Source organism: Durio zibethinus, chromosome 21 (genome assembly GCF_047325235.1).
Source record: "Durio zibethinus cultivar Kanyao isolate XHJ-2024 chromosome 21, ASM4732523v1, whole genome shotgun sequence".
In the NCBI taxonomy this organism is placed as follows: domain Eukaryota; kingdom Viridiplantae; phylum Streptophyta; class Magnoliopsida; order Malvales; family Malvaceae; genus Durio; species Durio zibethinus.
The window spans coordinates 9,443,804-9,461,966 of NC_143182.1; the positions used below are offsets into that span (position 1 = coordinate 9,443,804).

An 18,163-nucleotide genomic window follows, 5' to 3' on the forward strand; every position below is an offset into this window, starting at 1 on the left:
ATATTTTTAAATAAAATAATATTTAATTTTTAATAATATCAAATACAATGAGATTTAATTACTAAAAATTAATGTTTTTTAATTAAATAAAACGATTTCAAATCAAGAATAATAATATCACTTTAATAATAAAATCATTTCAATGATTAAATTATTATAATAATCTTAAAAATGACACTAGGTTCAAATCTTGATATGAAAAATAATTATCTTATGCTATAATTCAAAATCACGTGTACTAAAAAATAATATTTAAAAAATAATACATTGTATATGAATTGTTTTATTTTAAAATAAAATACATTAATTAACCAAAGAGTACACCGAGAGTTAAACATTAAAAATGCTAATTCTTCCACCACATTTTGATCTCTAAAATAACGGAAACCAAAAGCAAGATAGCAATAGCAACCCCGTATCCAGCATTCCATCCTCTTCCCGCTCCCCCTAAATGTATCCCATAGAAGACATTTGCTATTGCAAATATGATCAAAATTCTCCCAACACAGTAATGGTACCAGTTCCAGAATTTACGCACCTTTGACTCCTTGCCTGGCCTTGCAAAAACTGCCATTACCTATAAAACAAAATCAGTACAACCACATTACTTATATATTTGTAAATCCTCTAATACGATCTTCAACTGGAATTATACCATAATATATCGCTTTATCTCATGGAACTTATAATTATACATCTTGTTCCAATTGTTCATTTTACCTGAAGTATCCAGTGTTTGATATGTATTTGACGGAGTAGAGTTATATCTTGATCAAATACATAAACATACCCGTATTGGACACATGCCCTTAACATTATTAATAAATATTCGAAAATCCTGTTTTTTTTATTTTATTTTAATAGAGGATTCCAAAATATATATATATATACACACACACACACGAGCGTGGTTAGATATTGACTGTTGATATAAAATAAAACATAAATGATATGTGAGAGAATTACCTGTATAGCACGTTAAAATTAAATATGATATACAAAAGAAAATTACTATAGAAACAAACCTGGAGGCATCCGAGCGCAAGAATGAAGATGCCAAGACCTTTGTGGGTGGATACATCAGTTTTGAGACGATCTTCTAAAACAAATCCACATATTATACCCGATAGGCCGAGTATAAAGGCGCAGGACTGAATCACAGCGTGTGAATAAAACCAGACTGGATCCCATTGCTTGAAGTGACGAGCAACTATAGCTCCAATTATCATCAATATTCCCCAACTCAGCATATTTAGTATTCCATGGCTCCTCCTTAATCTTGATTGTGGGCTGTTCGATGCACTTGTACCTGTTCCATTTCATAAACCCAAATATTTTCCCTTTGAAATTGTTATTTTTGTATGAAGTAACATGTATAGGTTAGGTTAAAATACCAAAAAAAAAAAAAAACTTTTGTATTTTTTAAAATTTTCTAAATAAGTTTTTATCCTTTTATTATATATAATTAAACCCTTAAAATTTTTTTTATCCAATTAAACTTTTAAAATACTATTTTAATCTAATTGAGTTCTTAAATTATTATTTTTGTTTAATTAAACCTTATTTGTCTAATTAATTTTAATGGTTCTTATGTACAATAAGGATTTAATTAGATATAATCGAAAGATGATAATTTATTCGAGATATTTGAGAAAGTATAGAGGGTTTTTTTTTTTTTTTTCCCGTATATTAGATGCCAGTATTATTACTTAAATGATAAATTTCTTCAATTATATGTATGAAAGTGCATGTGCGTGATAAGTTGAAAGGTATAAATGTTTTTTTTTTTTTTAAATAATTGTCCCTGATAAATAAACTATTGAGCTAGGAATAAGTCCATAGGGTAGCTTTCATCGTGGCCGGTAAAACTCCTGTCATCTAAGCAGATTTTTTAAATTAATAATCAGAAACAGAAAGTTGGTTTTAAGTATTTTCTATTGTTTACCTGCAACGTAATTCAGGACGGTGGAGACTTTGTCACGGTGTTCGGCCAAGGCATAGCCTGGAGAAGATGGAATCACCCCAATCTGTCCGACAGAATATAAAACCCGTGAGAGGGGCTGACTGGTATTCAACTGGAATGCCATGTATAGACGCGAGGATCGGAGAGTTATGGAGGAAGAACTGGCAACAATCGCCAGGTTCCCTTGGTCAGGCAACACTTGACGTGGTGTCTGGCCACCAAGATAATAAGGTTTTACTATTCCAGTGCCATCACTTGAGATCCAGCCAACCATAGCGCTTGACCCAACCATCAGTCCATTGCTCGAAAAACCCATTCCGACAAAGGAATTTGTATCAGGCGCCGAGAGAACAAAACTCCATACATCCGATGAGTTCTGAACATACTGCAAAACGTTTTTACATGTGAAAATTTCAAAGATCAATATGCTATTCAATTCTCCCAAATATATGATAAAAGTGACAAAAATTCCCGGACAAAGGAAAAGACCTACTCTGAGGATGAAATCATAACTGCTCCAGACAGAAAGGCAGTGGAGAGACGTTGTATCAAAGGGCAAATCAAGGTTTAGGTTGGAACTACAGGAATCTGTCTGTTGTGAATTCACCAACCGAATTGATAACACCTGCAGGGCAAAGAAGAAGAAGAAAATGAAAATGGAAGACAGCTTCATTTTTTTTCCTCCTTTTTGCTCTTTCTGGTTTATGGAATGAATTTGGTCTACATATTGTGTTACAAATTAGAGCAGTTGATGACGATTAATTCCTTTAAATTAAATATAGTTGGAAAGAACGTGGTGCATCAAGGCATCATCTGATTATAAATTTGTGTAGAGGGATCTGATTAGGTAAGTTAAAGCAGCCTATTATTAAATTAATGAGAAAAATGTCTGTTTTTTTTTTTTTTTTTTATGGTTAGGTGAGCTTTCTCTCATTTTATAAAATATCTTTCTTTTAGTTTTGAGATTCAAACCTAAGATGCTTTTTAGATTTAACAAGTGTCAAAAGCATAGTAGTTGGTACAGATATGTGTATTGTTATGGTTTGCGAATGCGAAAGGTTAGAGCATTTGAGTACCGTCCTATGCTACAAGGAAATGGTCCAACTTGTTTATTAAGCTATGCTATGACTGATATTTGGATTAATCGACATAAAATTTTTGCTGATGTTTGAAAGTTAAGAAGTTGAATCAATTCATGCATATAATATCTTCTTTAACAAAATAAATATAATTAAAGATAGAGAGAACTGAGAGTAGAATAAGAAATTAAAAGAAAAATAATAAATGAAAATATATTAATAAATTGATAACTTAACGGTATTGAACTCAATTTTAAAATTTAAAATCTTGAATTCGAATCCGAAGGTTCTAACTTTATGGATTTGGAATACTTCTGAGTCTACATCAAATCATCCCTTCATTTCGTTTGCAAAATATATCCATCTTGGACTATTGCAAATGTTGGTATTCTTTTGCTTTAGGAAATGTGACAATTTTTTTACTAAACTTATATCAAGTCTCTAGGAAATGTTTTTACATGATCTTTTCCCTTTTAACTTCCCATAAATAGTATCGAGAGAATAATTTATCAAGTACTATATACTAATATATTGGTTGAGAATCAAGAAAATTCGAAATCAAATGGACTTGAACATATACATAGTCCATGTCCACTAGGACACTACATATATATTTTCTTTGTTCTCTTAAAAGGGGTTAATTGAAAGAATCAAAATGATAAAGAGAGCGAAATGAACTGAGGAACAAGAATGGGATAACCTCTGAGTTGAGCTTTGGACTAAAAAAGATGTATGCAAAATGTTCATTTATAGGTCTGATTCCATTTTCTTTTTTCTTTTTTTTTTGATTGAGTTGATTATTTGAAAGAACTAATTATGTAGACAATGGTCAAGAAATAGAAAGTGATCAGAGTTTCTTACTTGATGCATTGATATTTTGAATCATCAACAAAAGCTTTGGTCAAAGCTATATCTATATGAGACAGCTCCTCTGGCTGTTAAGATTGACATAGTCCTAAAAGCATTACATTCCAATTTCCAAGCCAACCATGTTTCCTTCTCGCACATTGATTGAATTGAAAATACCCCTCGGTTAATCTTTTAATGATGAGTTTACTTGCTGGCTCCAAGTAAGGTTCATTTACCTATAAGATGGGAGAGATGAGATTCCACCATATCATGATGTAATTTTATAATTAAATTTTTAAAAATTTATTTTTAAATTTTAAGAATATAATTGTAAAACACAGTTATAATATGATGGAAATTCTTTCTATCATGTTATCAAATGAACCATAAATAATCTCTTCAATGATCAACCAATTAGATTAATTGGTATTACCATGAAGAATAGTATGTTTGTGACTAGGGATGGTATAGGGTCGGGTTTTGCTCGCACCGAATCCGACTTAAATTTATTTAATATCCGAACCTGATCCGATAATATGTAAATCGTATCCGATTAGACTCGAAATTAATAAAATATTATTTTTTAAATATAAATATTTAAAAATATTATTATATAAATATATATAAATAAAAAAATAAATAATTAATTAATTAAAAAATAATTTTTTAATAATGTCGGGTCGGGTAGGTCGGGTTTTAGGCATACCCGAACCTGACCCGACCTCGACTGTTACCTAATTTTACTCGACTCGAAACTCAAAATTAAAAAAAAAATTTGATTTTATAAGATCGGATCGGACCGAAATCCGTTAGAGATGAACTTGATTGCCGTTGCTATTTGTGACTTTGTGTATAAATAGAGAGTTGGCCTTACAAATTCCGGTGCCAATTTGATTTTGAGAGTCTTATAGCAGTATTTCTCCTTTGTTCTTAGTAACTATAAAAGCAAATTACTTATAAATAAGAAAAATTAACACAACCAAATTAAAGATGAGAAAGAGTCTTGAGCCTTGCCAAACTTTGCAAGTGGGAGGAATGATTCAAAATTATCAAAAAAAAAAAAAAAAGAAAGGAAAAGTCTACAAGGATTCATCATCATTTCATGCGCAAAATGTTCTGAGTTCCATTCATCATCCATGACAAGCCAGTTGCCACCCATTACCTGTCTCCTTGGAGAAACCTTTTTTTTTTTTTTTTTTAAATCCTTTCTTACTTTCTTCTATTCCAATTCCCCCAATGGAGTTTAGTGATTAATGACTGAAAATGCATAAGATAACAGAGTACAAAACTGGGGAACTTTTTGCCTGACGGGAAAAGGAAAAGGTATATGGATGTTTGTCAATTTGCTATCAAACCAAACAAAATTAGCGCATTTGTGGGGCTCTTTTAACTCGACAAAATCAGTTCTTTTTTTTTTTTTTTTAAATACATATAAAAGAGAAATCATTTGCTTGACTATTTCTTTTAAGACTTAAGTTTAAACTTCTTAACTAATTGGTGAATATTTAATCTTTGGTAATAATAAATGATAGTAACAAATAAATCATTTAAATTACATTTGCTTTTTTCTAATAATTTTCTTTTATTCCCGTTAATTTTTATTATATGTGCCCTTAGGATCTTCACATGTTTGTTAATTTTCTAACTACACATGGATTTCATTGAAAAAATTAAAAAAACAACACAAAATAAATGAAAGGAAAAAGAATTTCAAAGTGATATTCTTTGGAATTATAGGTATTTAAGTTAGCCATTTAAACTATATTTAATCTATAATAGTAAATTTCGTATTATTAACTTATTATTATGATTAATGATGTACTTTGAATTTTTTAATCATATTTAAGTGAATAATTCGTGTCAATTTTGAATTTTAATATGTTAGAATACTAAGGGTTTTAAAATATTTTATGTAATTAAAAATAATCAATAAATGGTTAAAACCTTAAAACAAATTATACAAAGCATAATTTTTATAATTGGAATTTCGTTTGATAATTCTCTCATCAAACTTAAGCAATGTTTGGAATTTGCGTGGTTTTAACTTTTCATGTTCATGGGGGGTAAAATCACAAACATCAAGACTTTTATGTGGGTTTTCGTAGAAATATCGACATTTTCAAGGCTTGTACGGCTAAAAGAAGAACAAAACGAAATTTCAAAAGCAAAGTAACCATTAGATTGGATTTTCCTTTTTTTTTTTTTTTTTTTAACCCAATTAAAAAAAATTCCAAAAACACAAAAGAAAAACCGGTCTGGGAATCGGGCAGAGAAACAAGCAGAGTGGGAAAACGAAGAGAAGGAGAAAGCAAAAGGAAGAAAAAAAAAAAAAAAAAGCCAACAGCCAAAACGCAATTTCTTGTCTCCCTTCCTTTCTCTCCCCCATTTTTTTAAAAAAATCCAAAATAATAATAAAATTATTATTATTCTCTATATTTTTGCTCAAAATTATTCGACAATTGACTCTTCACCCTCCATTTGTTCTTTTTGTTACTTTATGTTTCCTCAGATCTGAACTTTCTGAGAAATTTTGGGACGAATTCGATTCGGCAAATCAGCGACGAAGTTAGAAAAAATCGCCGGTCCGATTCAAGAATCCGTATTGAAATGGATGATTTTCCAGGTTTATTAGCCAAAGATTTTGGGATCAAACCCCAAGGAAAGTCAGCCCCGATGGCACCTCCTAGATACCCTTCTTCTAGTGCCAATTTCTCTTCGGGTCCGAATTACGGGTTCCGATCCGATTTTACCCGATCCTCATCCGGCGACGCCAAATCGTCATCCAATTCCATTTTTGACGATCAGGATCGCGACGTGCTCTTGTTTAACGATGTCTATGGTGGACCCCCTAAGTACTCCTCCGAGTCTCGAGCTACAACCGCGCAAACTTCGTCGTTCGATTACGACTCCTTATTCAAGGACCCGAAGCCACCGGTTTTTGACAAGCCTGTTTACGATGATGATATTTTCGATGGATTGCCGGGGATCAAGACCTCTTCCGAAACATCGGCCGCTAAGTACGACAACGTGTTTCCGATCTCGGGGTCTAAGCAAAAGTCGGTGAAGAGCTCGCCGTTTGATGATCTGCTTGGTAGTCTGGGGAGGAAAGAGACGGAGCCCAATGCGAAGAGTGAGAGAGTGAAACCGGAGAAAGATGCGCCTCTTTTTGATGATTTGCTTTCTGGTTTCGGTCGGAGTAGCTCTCCTGCATCTGCGAGGTATTTTCTGGTTTAGAAGGCTTTGATTTTGAAATAAATGAATATTTTACTACCTTTCTGTTATGTGTTGTTGTACTTGCATTGTTTTGCGGACACTTCAATTTAGGTATTAGTGCTGGCTTTCAATGTTAAAGATTATTGGCGATTTATGATATTTTGCACAAATGCTTAAATGTTTAATCTAGTCTGAGGTTCTGAGATTTGTTTGTGGTTTTGGCAGCTTAGGTTTCGGCATTTAGCATACAAATGGGGCAATGTATTCAATGAAATGAGCATATTTAAATACAAATTTTTGTAGGTTGGGGTCGTTAAATTAGTGCTTTTTTTTCCGTAAGACTTTAATTAAGGTTCTATTTTACTGTTTTTGTGTGTTCTAAATATTGGCAAGTTAAGCATTGGTCCAAAATATGTTCTATACTAGGTATATTTGTGTGAATCAGCTGTGGGATTTTCGTTCAATGACTAAAGAAGGCAATTTACTCGCAAATATCACTTAGTCGACTTGGAGGCTCTAGATCTATTTATCAATTAATGGCTCTTTATTGTCTCATTTCTCAACTGCATAGTCTTAGCTTTTTCCTTAAAGATTTAGTTCAATTGAAGGTGGACTTTACTGGATTTGATCAACACTGTGAATGATCTGATCTAAGTTTTGATCTCATGGAGTTTGATGCGCTGTAGAAATGTTGATAAGCTGTAATGAATTTGAAACAGATAATATGTTCTTTTTTTTTTACTGGGGAAGATATTCACGTTAGTTCAGTTGCTCATTTGAGGGAGCTTCTTATTTGGAGCAGCAACCACCATAGAAACCTACATTTAGGATCAGGATGGCTAGTAAGACCCGTGTTTTGGTATTTTTAATTACAGTACACTGCACATGTATATGGAATTGGACGTATTGCGCTCATCTCTCTCAGCCACTCCACCCGCACCAAGGAAAGGAAAAAAGAAGAAAATGAGTTCTTAAGTAGTTCTTAGTGAAATATTGCTTCAGGGTTCTGACTGCTTAAAGTTGTACTTTCCTTGCTGGGTATTTAGGTTCTAAATGAGAATGTATGTGTTTCTTAAACTCCCTTGTGAGGCTTTTTGCTCATTTGTACATCTGGCAGAGTCTCAAAATTGGTAATTAACATATAAAAGTCATCAGTTCATCGTTTCTCCAGATGACTCAGATTAGGTGCTTACTAATACCAAATTAGTTATATTCTTTTGTGGTGTATTATAACTAATCAGGTTTAAGGAGTTTTGAAGTAACTTGAGTTGATACCAAGTGTGTGTGTGAAACCAGGCTCACACTTGCATGAATATGATGTCTTATGAGGATATCACTGTAGCTTTATTAATCCCTCTTTGGTCATCTGCTGCCACAGTGATCTCTTTTGTTATTTGTTTATTTCTGTTTTCTCTTTCTCTTTTATGGTGGCAAAATTCCTTAGATTAAATTCATTGATTTGGTTTGATTGGGTAGGTAATGTTCTGTTGGTTATCAGATGTTGTTGGAAATAAGTTAGGATGATAGCTACTGCCAGATACTTTGAGATTTTCTTATGAGATAAACTTTTTTGAGTTTGGAAATCATTTGATAGTTAGAAACATGGATGTGGCTTTTACTATAAACTTTAGTAAATATCAATGATATCATTCTCATTGTTTTTACTTGTAAATATTTTAGCTGCAGCCAGACATGGCGGAGGTAAATAGACCATAGGTATAAAAACTCATCATCGTTACAATTGTGATTATGTTTAATTGGAAACTCTAAGTGCACCTTACTGCAAGCTTAAGTGTGAAGAAAGGGCACTAAAAGGGCTATATTTGTTTATGCTAAATTTGGACTCTAAACGCTTTATTCGAAGCTTGAGATCGTGTATCTTTCTTTTCAGGTCTATATTTGTAGTATGCAGTCTTTTTTGTCTCTTGTTCTTATAATACTTAGCTGTATCATGTAAATGTTAGCTGAAATCCTGCTCTGTCCTTCGGACAGGTCAACTTCAGAGGCTGGCCAGTCCCAGAAACCAGCCTCAAATTCAAGCAAGGCTGGCTCAAATTTGATGGAGAACCCTTTTGTTGTCTTAGAATCAACATCAGACCCTGCAGATTCGTCCTCAGGGTTGTTTACAGACCCCTCAGAAGTAATAAGCAAACTTAATGGATCTGGCAAGTCAAAAGTGGAGAGTTCATCTGGAAGTGGGGGAGTATTTGATGATATAGATCCTTTTGGTGGTCTTGGAAAATCTGTACCTCCTGTGTCATCTGAGTTCAATAAGAGAGGGAAGGATAGGAGCCCATTAAGAACTGCAAGTGGATCACAAACTCCTACCGGTAAAGAGCCAAATGATGAAGATCATGATTACCATACAAAGAAGAGGATGCCTTCTATGGACAATTTTCCAGTATCTCATCAACCTGTGTTTGACATGCCCAGTATGTCAACTGATTTTCATAGCTCTGTTGGTCGAGCTACTAGCCCTCCTCCTTACTCGAATGTTGGTTCTAATGAGACTAATTCCCAGGTAAATACAACTCCAAGATCTGAGGAGAACTTTGACACACCTGAAGATGTGTGGCTCACCGTATCAGAGATTCCCCTCTTTACACAACCGACTAGCGCTCCACCCCCTTCAAGACCCCCACCTCCAAGACCTCCACGAGTTTCAAGGTCAATGACAGGCTCTTTTTCTTCCACAAATGCAAAAAAGGTCAATGATTTTTCTTCTTTCCCAAACTCACCTCATAACTCACACAGTTCTCAGTCAGCTCGTGCTGCAGCAAGCAACTCTGTTACATCTCCATTTGATGAATTTGAAGATTTTGCAATGGGTAGGGCCTGGAATAATGTCGAACAGGCTGAACTTTTTCCTGGTGATGATTTTGAAACTAACTCTGTTGCTGCTGCTTCTGCTGCTGCCATGAAAGAGGCAATGGATAGAGCCGAGGCTAAATTTAGGCATGCCAAGGAAATGAGGGAGAGAGGGAATTTGAAGGCTGCTAGAAATAAAGAAGCTGGTCAAATGGATAAAGATGAGAGAGCTATGCAAGATGCTTTGGATAGAGAAGTTAGAGAAAAGCACGAGAGACTGGAGCGTGAGAGGCAAAGGGAGGAGGAAGAGAGAGAGCAAAGGAGACATGAATTGGAGAGGGAAAGGGAGGAGAAGGAGAGAGAACAAAGAAGGCTTGAGAAAGAGAAGGAGCGAGTTAGGGAGATGGAGAGGGAAAGGGAAAGGGCCAGACAAGCTGTTGAAAGGGCTACTAGGGAAGCTCGGGAAAGAGCAGCAACTGAAGCTCGTGCAAGAGCTGAAAGGGCTGCTGTTGAAAAGGCAGCCGCTGAGGCTCGAGAACGGGCAGAAAGGGCTGCAGTGCTGAGAGCACAAGCTGAAGCTCGTCAAAGGGCAGCTGCTGAGGCAAGAGAAAGAATGGAAAAAGTTGCTGCAGAAGCCAGAGAAAGGGAGGCGAGAGAGAGGGAAGCACGGGAGAGGACTGCAACAGCAAAAGTTGAAGCTGAAGAAAGGCTTAGAGCAGAAAGAGCTGCTGTGGAGAGGGCTGCTGCAGAGGCTCGAGAAAGAGCAGCTTCTTCTGCAAGGGCAAGCCAGCAAAAGAATGACAATGATCTTGAGTCCTTTTTTAATATGGGTTCTCGACCAAGCAGTGCACCAAGGCCAAGAGCTAACTCTTCAGTGAGAATCTATGACTGTCATACTGTATTCTTCTTCTGCTTTATGCTGTAGTGTCATTCTGTCTTGTTTCTAACCTGAGTTGCTTCTTTTCAGGATCCCCTGTTTGATGGACAAAACAAGGGAGGGCCTGAAGTAGCTAGGGGAACATCTGTAGGATCCTCATCTAGCATGAGGAAAGCTTCTTCAACTGCAAATATTGTTGATGATCTCAGTTCTATTTTTGGAGGTACTTACAAATTTGAGATGTAATGATCTTTGTAATTTGTAATATCATGTATGTGCTTCTCCATAAATGATAACTTACTAAACTACTTTGCTTGCTAAAGCTGCTGCATCTTCATCTGGAGAGTTCCAAGAGGCTGACGGGGAAACTGAAGAAAGACGAAGAGCTAGGTTGGAACGCCACCAAAGAACTCAGGAGCGTGCGGTATGTATACTGTGTTGCATTATTTCATTTTTCTTTTCCCTCCTGTCCAGTTATAAACTGCATTTTAGCCCTGGTATACTATTGAGTTTGCATATCCAGGCCAAAGCACTGGCTGAGAAAAATCAACGTGACCTTCAAGTGCAAAGGGAGCAAGCTGAGAGACATGTAAGTGGACGCTGTAAATATTTATTTTCTAGTTATTATTGTTCTTTCTATTCTTTTTCCTCATCTTTTTATTTTTTAAGGGTTTTTGTTTTCTTTTTTTTTTTTTTCAATGGAATCCAACTGTAAGGGACATTTGCTCTGGCCCCAGCCTACACTTTTTACAATGGCATTACATTTTATGAGTTGCAAGTGTTGTTTAGGTCTGAGGTTGTTTTTGCTTAATCTTCACTTCTTTAGTCTATCATCAGTTAGCGTCAAGGTTACTTGAAAAGTTGACTCTAGGATAGTTTAGACTTTCACTTAATTTTTAAACTAATACTAATATTTAAACGAAATGGGTGGCTTTGATTTATGGACCAAACTTACATGATAAAAAAAAGATAACTAAGTATTTAATCCTATAATATAATTCTGTTGAGACTCCCAACAATGGTTTTACGGCTAAGTTAAAACTTGGTCAGGACTTTTTGTCTCAATTTTGTAACCCCAGTATCACCAGTGACATTAGTTAGGATTGGGGAATTAATATTTTATATGAACCTAAAATTATATTAACCTGTCCAACTAGCATTGCACCCAAATGATATGTTAATTTGGATTCAATTTGGCTTAAGTAATTGAATGTATAATGGCACATAATGCGTTGAAAGAAATAGTTACTGTCATCAAAGCATTATCCTGTATTAGAATATATGTCTGGAATATTACAAGTGTGCGTAAATGAGTGAGTTTCTACTTGTACATGCATACATCAGCAAAAGTTTTTCTTTTAATTATTGTACATCTAATATTGATCTATGGACTTACTTCAGAGAATTGCTGAAACACTAGATGTCGAGATCAAGAGATGGGCTGCTGGGAAAGAGGGAAATTTGCGTGCTCTGCTTTCAACATTGCAATATGTGTGTTATTACTTATTACCACCATTCTTGTTTGTTCTCTCTTGATTAGTGTTTTATGTAGGAACAGACTATATTGCATTCCCTGTGTTTATTTTTTTGCTGTATATCTTGCACAGTTCCCAATTTATTGCCTCAATTCTACCATCTGATTTTTTTTTTTTCTTTTTGAGAATTTTTGTAGATGCAATAGATTACTTTTAAGGCAAATTATGAGATATGTTGTGCAGGAAGACTAAGTGAGATGAATTCAAACATGAGAAGCTCCTTGTGATTGAACGCTAATCTTTTCCTAATAACCTCCTATTCAAGTTGCCAAACTCTTTACGTACTCTGCACTGCTGTTATGTCCAATATATACACTGTTCATCTGATGCTGATTTTAAGTAGAACTCAAAATTTAAAAGGATATTGGACTGACAATTTCAAGTGTCTAGCTGCAATTTTGTTATCTTTACTGTCTGATTTAGCAGACTTTTAGAATTAAGGATACTAAAGCATAAGAGTATGTCTTCAAAGCTTCTTCCCTTGCATGATGCCTACCATCTGGCTCTTGCAGTTTTGTTCTTCCAGTCAAGGAACTATTCTTGTGGCAGGCGTGCAATTCTTTATGGACATTAAACTTTCTTGAACCCCTTTAAGATAGTTCATTGTAGGGGGATGTCAAACTAGTTGTAAACATCTAATACACAGTCTTATATAATATGTGGGCATCCTTTGCAAAATTATTTTTAGTGCTGCTTATCTTTTAGTTAAATTTTGGTATCCTAGAAATCAGATAAACATCTTGTTAAACCTTTCATCATGCATTTGATAGTCTTTTCAGCTAATAATGCTGGCTATAGCAGTAATACTATTTAAAAAGGCAATGCAGATTCCAGCATGCTGTCTTTAACTTTTTCTTTTTCTGTCCATCTTGCTGGCACTTGCATCACAATTTGACATTCACAAGTGCTTGGAGTGCAAATACTTATTTGGGGATACTAATAGTGTTTCTAGCAGTTGAACTGCTTGAGAATAAGCTTTACTGTGCCTGCATGTACTTCCCTATTCCAACATTCATCTGAAGGTTTAATTTGTGCTCCCAACAGTTAAATTTATCGTGATGAAGACTGCTGTAATTTTGAAGTGGATGACAAGAAATCTTTTGAAATTTTCATAGTCGCTTCTTTTCATCATTTATGTTGATTTGAATGTCATATGGTACATATTTCATGACAATGTGATATTGTTACTGTTTTAACTAATTTGTCTCCTGAACCTGTTATGTGATGTTTAGGTTCTTTGGCCTGAATGTGGTTGGCAGCCTGTTTCTTTGACGGATTTGATTATTGCTGCCGCAGTTAAAAAGGCTTACAGAAAGGCTACTCTTTGCATCCATCCTGATAAAGTCCAGCAAAAAGGTGCCAATCTTCAACAGAAATATATTGCAGAGAAGGTGTTTGACTTGCTCAAGGTACTTTATAAATGTTTTCTCTCAACCACTTTATGGTTGTTGTGCTATTTTACTATCAGAGCCTCAATTGTACTGATTGCCATTTTTATTTGTCCCATTTTCTTAGATGGGAAATTGTGCTTGTATAATAATGTCACATTACTGCAGTATTTCTTTCTATCTTATTTTCGTTGTCACATTATTTTGTTTATATCTATGTTAAATAGGAAGCGTGGAACAAGTTCAATTCAGAGGAGCTTTTCTAAGTTTCGATTCGTTGATCATGTAGCTAAGAGATCCATCATTTGGTAAACTATGCCTTGGAGTTGAATGCATGACCGTTCCAGCAGCTATAATTTTCTTATTTGCTGCTGTTGTCTGCTTCGTGTTGATGATTCATTATATCAGCTGCTAAAGCAGGGCGTATGGTGCTGCTTCAAAGGCTTGTAAGGTATGCGAAGGGTGAAGTACTCTTCTTTTCTTCAGATCGCTGTACATTAATCTTCATCCAGCTGATGCGCATGGAAAGGAATCTCATTGTTAGAGTAGATTACATAATTCATCGACTTGGTCTAGTTCTATCGTCTGCCCCACATGCACAAGATGAGGGGATTTTTGTGTTGATTCTTTTTACAATATATATATATATATATATATATATATATTTGTGTCCCCCTACCTTTTGTGGCAAATAGAGCTTTAAAATGTTGAGTGAATACCAATATGTTCTATTGATATCAAAACAATAATATGAGATGTGTATGATTGTTGAGATGGGCACTCGAAGGTGGATGATTTATGTATATCAATTTTTTCTATGACACGTACTGGTCTCTTGTTAAGCAAATCAAATTATTGCTGAACTGAAGTGATAACCGATCCCTGCAATTTCTATCTCTAAAAGCCAGCAGCAAAAATATCTATTTACTCACAGGATTATTCCAGTTCGAGTCATGATTGATGAAGTTTGAACCACTTATCGCCCTGTCGGTCAGTCAGACCTATCTGGGCAGCCCATTTTTCTCTTCATCGAAAATTCCCATTTGTGTCATTTCCTCCACTAATCATCAATTCATATTGTTTTATAAATGATGGTTCCAAAAATATTTTATACAAAGGTGGAAAAGGAGATTCCAGTATTTTTTGTTTTTTGATGAAATTTCATGTGGTGATTGTCTTCTTAAACTCGTGTGCAAGGGCAGCTAAAATAGAAGCACGACAAAAAGCGAATCAATTAGAATCAAAACCGAACATTATAGAATTAGAGATGCTTGATGCTTCCATGATCTATGGCAGCTGCAAATTCATATTGAATTTCAAGTGAATTATATACATAAAATCAATGGAATAGAGACTTTTGTTTTGGGGAATAGAGAATAAATAAAAGTCAATCAGAAAATGTAGAGAGACACTTAAAACAGATACGCCTGAAAACCTGAAACATATTTGATTTTTCAGTATGGACAAATAGGAAGGAAGCTATATGACAACCTCAAAGGTACTGCAATCCTGACAAAGGATGTACAATGCAGCTAAACCAAATCTAGTTTCCTGGCAAAACTTTGGTTTCAATCTGCACCCTCTATCAAAATGGTCGGCGTGAGCTTCGGCTAATCGATCCCTTAGCATATCCAAGTTAACCTGAAAAGAAGAGAAGAACGTGGAAAAGTCACAGGAAGTAACTTCATAAGGAACTTATTTAATTTGCTTTCTCATGTTCTTTAATAAATAATCTTGAGAGTAGAAGTAAACTGAATCATTCATTTCATGAAGAAATCAGCAACATAGCGTCAATGACTCAGTTAGCAAGCAACCATAATTACAGAAAACCGTAAGGCAGTACCAACAATTACAATACTGTGACAAGCCACATGGACACTTGCATTTTTCATTTTTTTCTTGAATGCTTCATTTCTTTTTGTCAAGGAAACAGATTACAGAGAAAGAAAAAAGCAAATATGTATTTATTTATTTATTTGGTTACAAGAACAAAATATAATTGGGAAATTGGTTGTTAGGAAAACTTTAACAGAAATAAAGAGAGCTTTTAGAGTTTGATACCTGGTGCAAATGAACTAGTCAAATCAAATGGTTGCTATGCAATGAAAATTGTATGAAAAACAGAAGACTAAATGGGAAAACCTCATCATCTCTGTCAAGCTTAAGTTTGCAAAGGCTGCAATAAATAAGTTGGTGGTTCTGTTGCAACTCTCCTTGCTTATAGATGGGGCACCAAATCTGCTTGTGCACCTAACATAAACATCAGAAAATCTTGTTGATTTCATTCATTTCAAAAAATTTATCGTAAGATGTTGAAAACTGACATTTGACAATGGTAGAAGCTCTGTGTAGAACCAAATACAAAACATGAAAAGCAATACTATGATACTAATACAGAAATTTCGTTATACTATGATACTAATACAGAAATTTCATTTAAGTAATCACAAAACGGTGGGTGGCAAAAAATTTACACTTATTAGACGTTCAGTAAGGGGTAATAATACTGTCACTTAGAAAAATCAGCATGAATGGTTTATTGTTGCTGTACCTGCTCATCATTCAATTGCAGATGCTCATAAACTGCACGAGCCAAGTATTCATCTTCTTCATCTTCCCAAGTTTCTATCCATTCTTCTGGTTCTGCAAGGAACTACAGTAAACATTTAAACTCAAAAAGGATGACTTGACCAATAAAACCTCCTACGTCATGCACTGCATGATCATTCACCCATTTACAGAAGACATGAACAACAATATGATGGCTTTACAAAAATCAATTCGGTGATTGTGGCTTTGTGAACAATGAGATGAAGAAATCCACTGATAAAAAATTGCTTTCATGGTGGTGAAAAATATTTGGTACAAGCTTGTAGACAAATAAAAGATGCATAAGTGAATAGATGGGAAGGAGAAACAGTGATGATGAGGTGAAGGAATATAGTGCTATATGTTACAGAACAGCAACAGCAAATCTAAGTTATAAGTAAGCCAAACTTTTGGCTGGAACTTGGATGTATATTTTAGGTATTACATTGTCCTGCTCCCTTCTTCTCGGAACAGGCCTGAAACATTTTGTTTAAGAGTGTGACTATTTATTACCTTTAACAGCTGATTCTGTCCTGAGATACTGGTAAAATATTTGTTGCATTTCTAACAATATCCCTTCGCATTCACCTTGATGTGCATCTCGAAGGCCATTGTATTCCCATAATTCATCAGTGGCTTTGGATACAGAATTCGAGTTTTCCAAACAGTTACCTAGAGATAAGTCTTTTAAGTTTTTTAAGTTCATTGGTAACTATATCCTGAAAGGCAGATTTGATGAACTCCTGAAACCAGAGAACGTTATTAAATGAGTGATGTACTAATAAACTCACTGCATGAATTTAATCAAGAGAAGCAGAAATACAGCCAACCAAGGAAAAAAAAAAAAACACCAAATTCAAAGCGCCCACAAATATTATATGCACCAAAAGAACGTGTAAAAGAAAACTTTACCAGGCTATTTTATCAAGGGAAGCTGACAATTACAAATGCAGGGATCAAGGAACGTGATAACATCACTATTATCGAATAACTAGGAACCTAAACCTTATATTCCAAGTTCAAGGTACCCTGATATGCAGCAAAGAGGGGACTTTTGCCAAACACCATATCCCAAAGCAATAAAGATATGGACATATAACCCAAAGTAGTTACAAGGACCAAATTTTTATATAGACAATAGCAGCAATAGAGTTTAGATACAAAAACTAGAAAAAAAAAAAAAAGAGGCAGCTTTAATGAAAATAGAGAACCTTGTGATTAAGAGATTGGGCCGCAGGCAACCTCAATTTCCAAAGCAAACGAGTCCGGTCTTCTCGTACCCTTTTGTAACAATTTTCTCTCAACTGCACTTCAACCGCAATTTGAACAAATTCATCATTTTCAACAGAATATTTTGCAAAATTATTGAAAAACAAAAAACAAAACGAAAGAGGAATAAACCAGAAACTTGAGCAGAAAAAAAGGAAAGGAAATATTATGAGAAAGATAGCTGAAAACCCATAATTATTTGCTAGAAAGTGAGACGAACCTTGTCTGTCCAAAAGGAGTAATTGTTGAAACGGGGATGGGTTTTAAGGGAATGTCGTTTGATACTTGGGCAGTTATCTTCCATTGAGTCCCCTGCTTTTCAGCTACCTCGAAGAGGGCTAGAGGGAAAATCAACAGGACAGCTAAATTCTGGAGCAGAGAGAGAATGGGGGAGGTTCAATCAGTCAATCGTTGTGAAGAAACTCAGGTTCGTTGTTGGTGAAGAACTCAATACAGTTGGCGCCTTTGTGGCGGTGGGTTTAGACTGGGCCTGACCCCGAGTTCGCCCAAATTTAATTCTATGGCCCAAACACCCCAGCCGTTGTTTGTTAGCCCTAAAGCCTAAACCAACCCCTCACGGCTCCCCCGGCTTG

General features: G+C 35.0%; 2 protein-coding genes and 1 pseudogene across 6 annotated transcripts; 1 reads left to right on the forward strand and 2 right to left on the reverse strand.

Moving 5' to 3' along the window:
- Window positions 1–236: 236 nt before the first annotated feature.
- Window positions 237–2,808, reverse strand: LOC111306186 (Cytochrome b561/ferric reductase transmembrane with DOMON related domain-containing protein). Its single transcript, XM_022904094.2, has 4 exons — window positions 2,457–2,808; window positions 1,946–2,348; window positions 1,026–1,309; window positions 237–577 (listed from the first exon to the last, which is right to left on the reverse strand). The coding sequence occupies exons 1-4, from the start codon at window positions 2,634–2,636 to the stop codon at window positions 347–349; spliced, it is 1,098 nt and encodes a 365-aa protein (XP_022759829.1). The 5' UTR covers window positions 2,637–2,808; the 3' UTR covers window positions 237–346.
- Window positions 2,809–6,115: 3,307 nt separating this feature from the next.
- On the forward strand, window positions 6,116–14,535 carry LOC111305508 (auxilin-related protein 2-like). 4 transcript variants are annotated; one of them, XM_022903117.2, is made up of 8 exons: window positions 6,123–7,109; window positions 9,097–10,786; window positions 10,880–11,012; window positions 11,113–11,213; window positions 11,313–11,378; window positions 12,191–12,280; window positions 13,557–13,733; window positions 13,940–14,535. In XM_022903117.2, exons 1-8 carry the CDS (start codon window positions 6,499–6,501, stop codon window positions 13,976–13,978), a joined length of 2,907 nt encoding a protein of 968 aa, XP_022758852.2. In that variant the 5' UTR covers window positions 6,123–6,498; the 3' UTR covers window positions 13,979–14,535. The 4 variants fall into 4 exon arrangements, with proteins under 4 accessions (XP_089606301.1, XP_089606300.1, XP_022758853.2 ...); XM_022903118.2 differs by lacking the exon at window positions 12,191–12,280 and having other exon boundaries at window positions 6,119–7,109; XM_089750175.1 differs by lacking the exons at window positions 12,191–12,280; window positions 13,940–14,535 and having other exon boundaries at window positions 6,116–7,109; window positions 11,282–11,378; window positions 13,557–13,695.
- Window positions 14,536–14,623: 88 nt separating this feature from the next.
- On the reverse strand, window positions 14,624–18,146 carry LOC111305511 (uncharacterized; annotated as a pseudogene). Its single transcript, XR_016331174.1, has 6 exons — window positions 17,791–18,146; window positions 17,513–17,605; window positions 16,815–17,044; window positions 16,264–16,355; window positions 15,855–15,962; window positions 14,624–15,353 (listed from the first exon to the last, which is right to left on the reverse strand). The product of XR_016331174.1 is annotated as an uncharacterized LOC111305511 (transcript).
- Window positions 18,147–18,163: the final 17 nt, after the last annotated feature.

Bases quoted from the DNA above. Each gene is read 5' to 3' on its own strand.
- LOC111306186 (XM_022904094.2), bottom strand. From the start codon at position 2,636: ATGAAGCTGTCTTCCATTTTCATTTTCTTCTTCTTCTTTGCCCTGCAG. The intron at 2,349-2,456 runs GTAGGTCTTTTC...AACGTTTTGCAG, and splicing joins GTTATGATTTCATCCTCAGA to TATGTTCAGAACTCATCGGA. The intron at 578-1,025 runs GTTTGTTTCTAT...TTTGTTTTATAG, and splicing joins TTGCGCTCGGATGCCTCCAG to GTAATGGCAGTTTTTGCAAG.
- LOC111305508 (XM_022903117.2), top strand. From the start codon at position 6,499: ATGGATGATTTTCCAGGTTTATTAGCCAAAGATTTTGGGATCAAACCC. The intron at 7,110-9,096 runs GTATTTTCTGGT...TCCTTCGGACAG, and splicing joins AGCTCTCCTGCATCTGCGAG to GTCAACTTCAGAGGCTGGCC. The intron at 11,379-12,190 runs GTAAGTGGACGC...GACTTACTTCAG, and splicing joins GGGAGCAAGCTGAGAGACAT to AGAATTGCTGAAACACTAGA.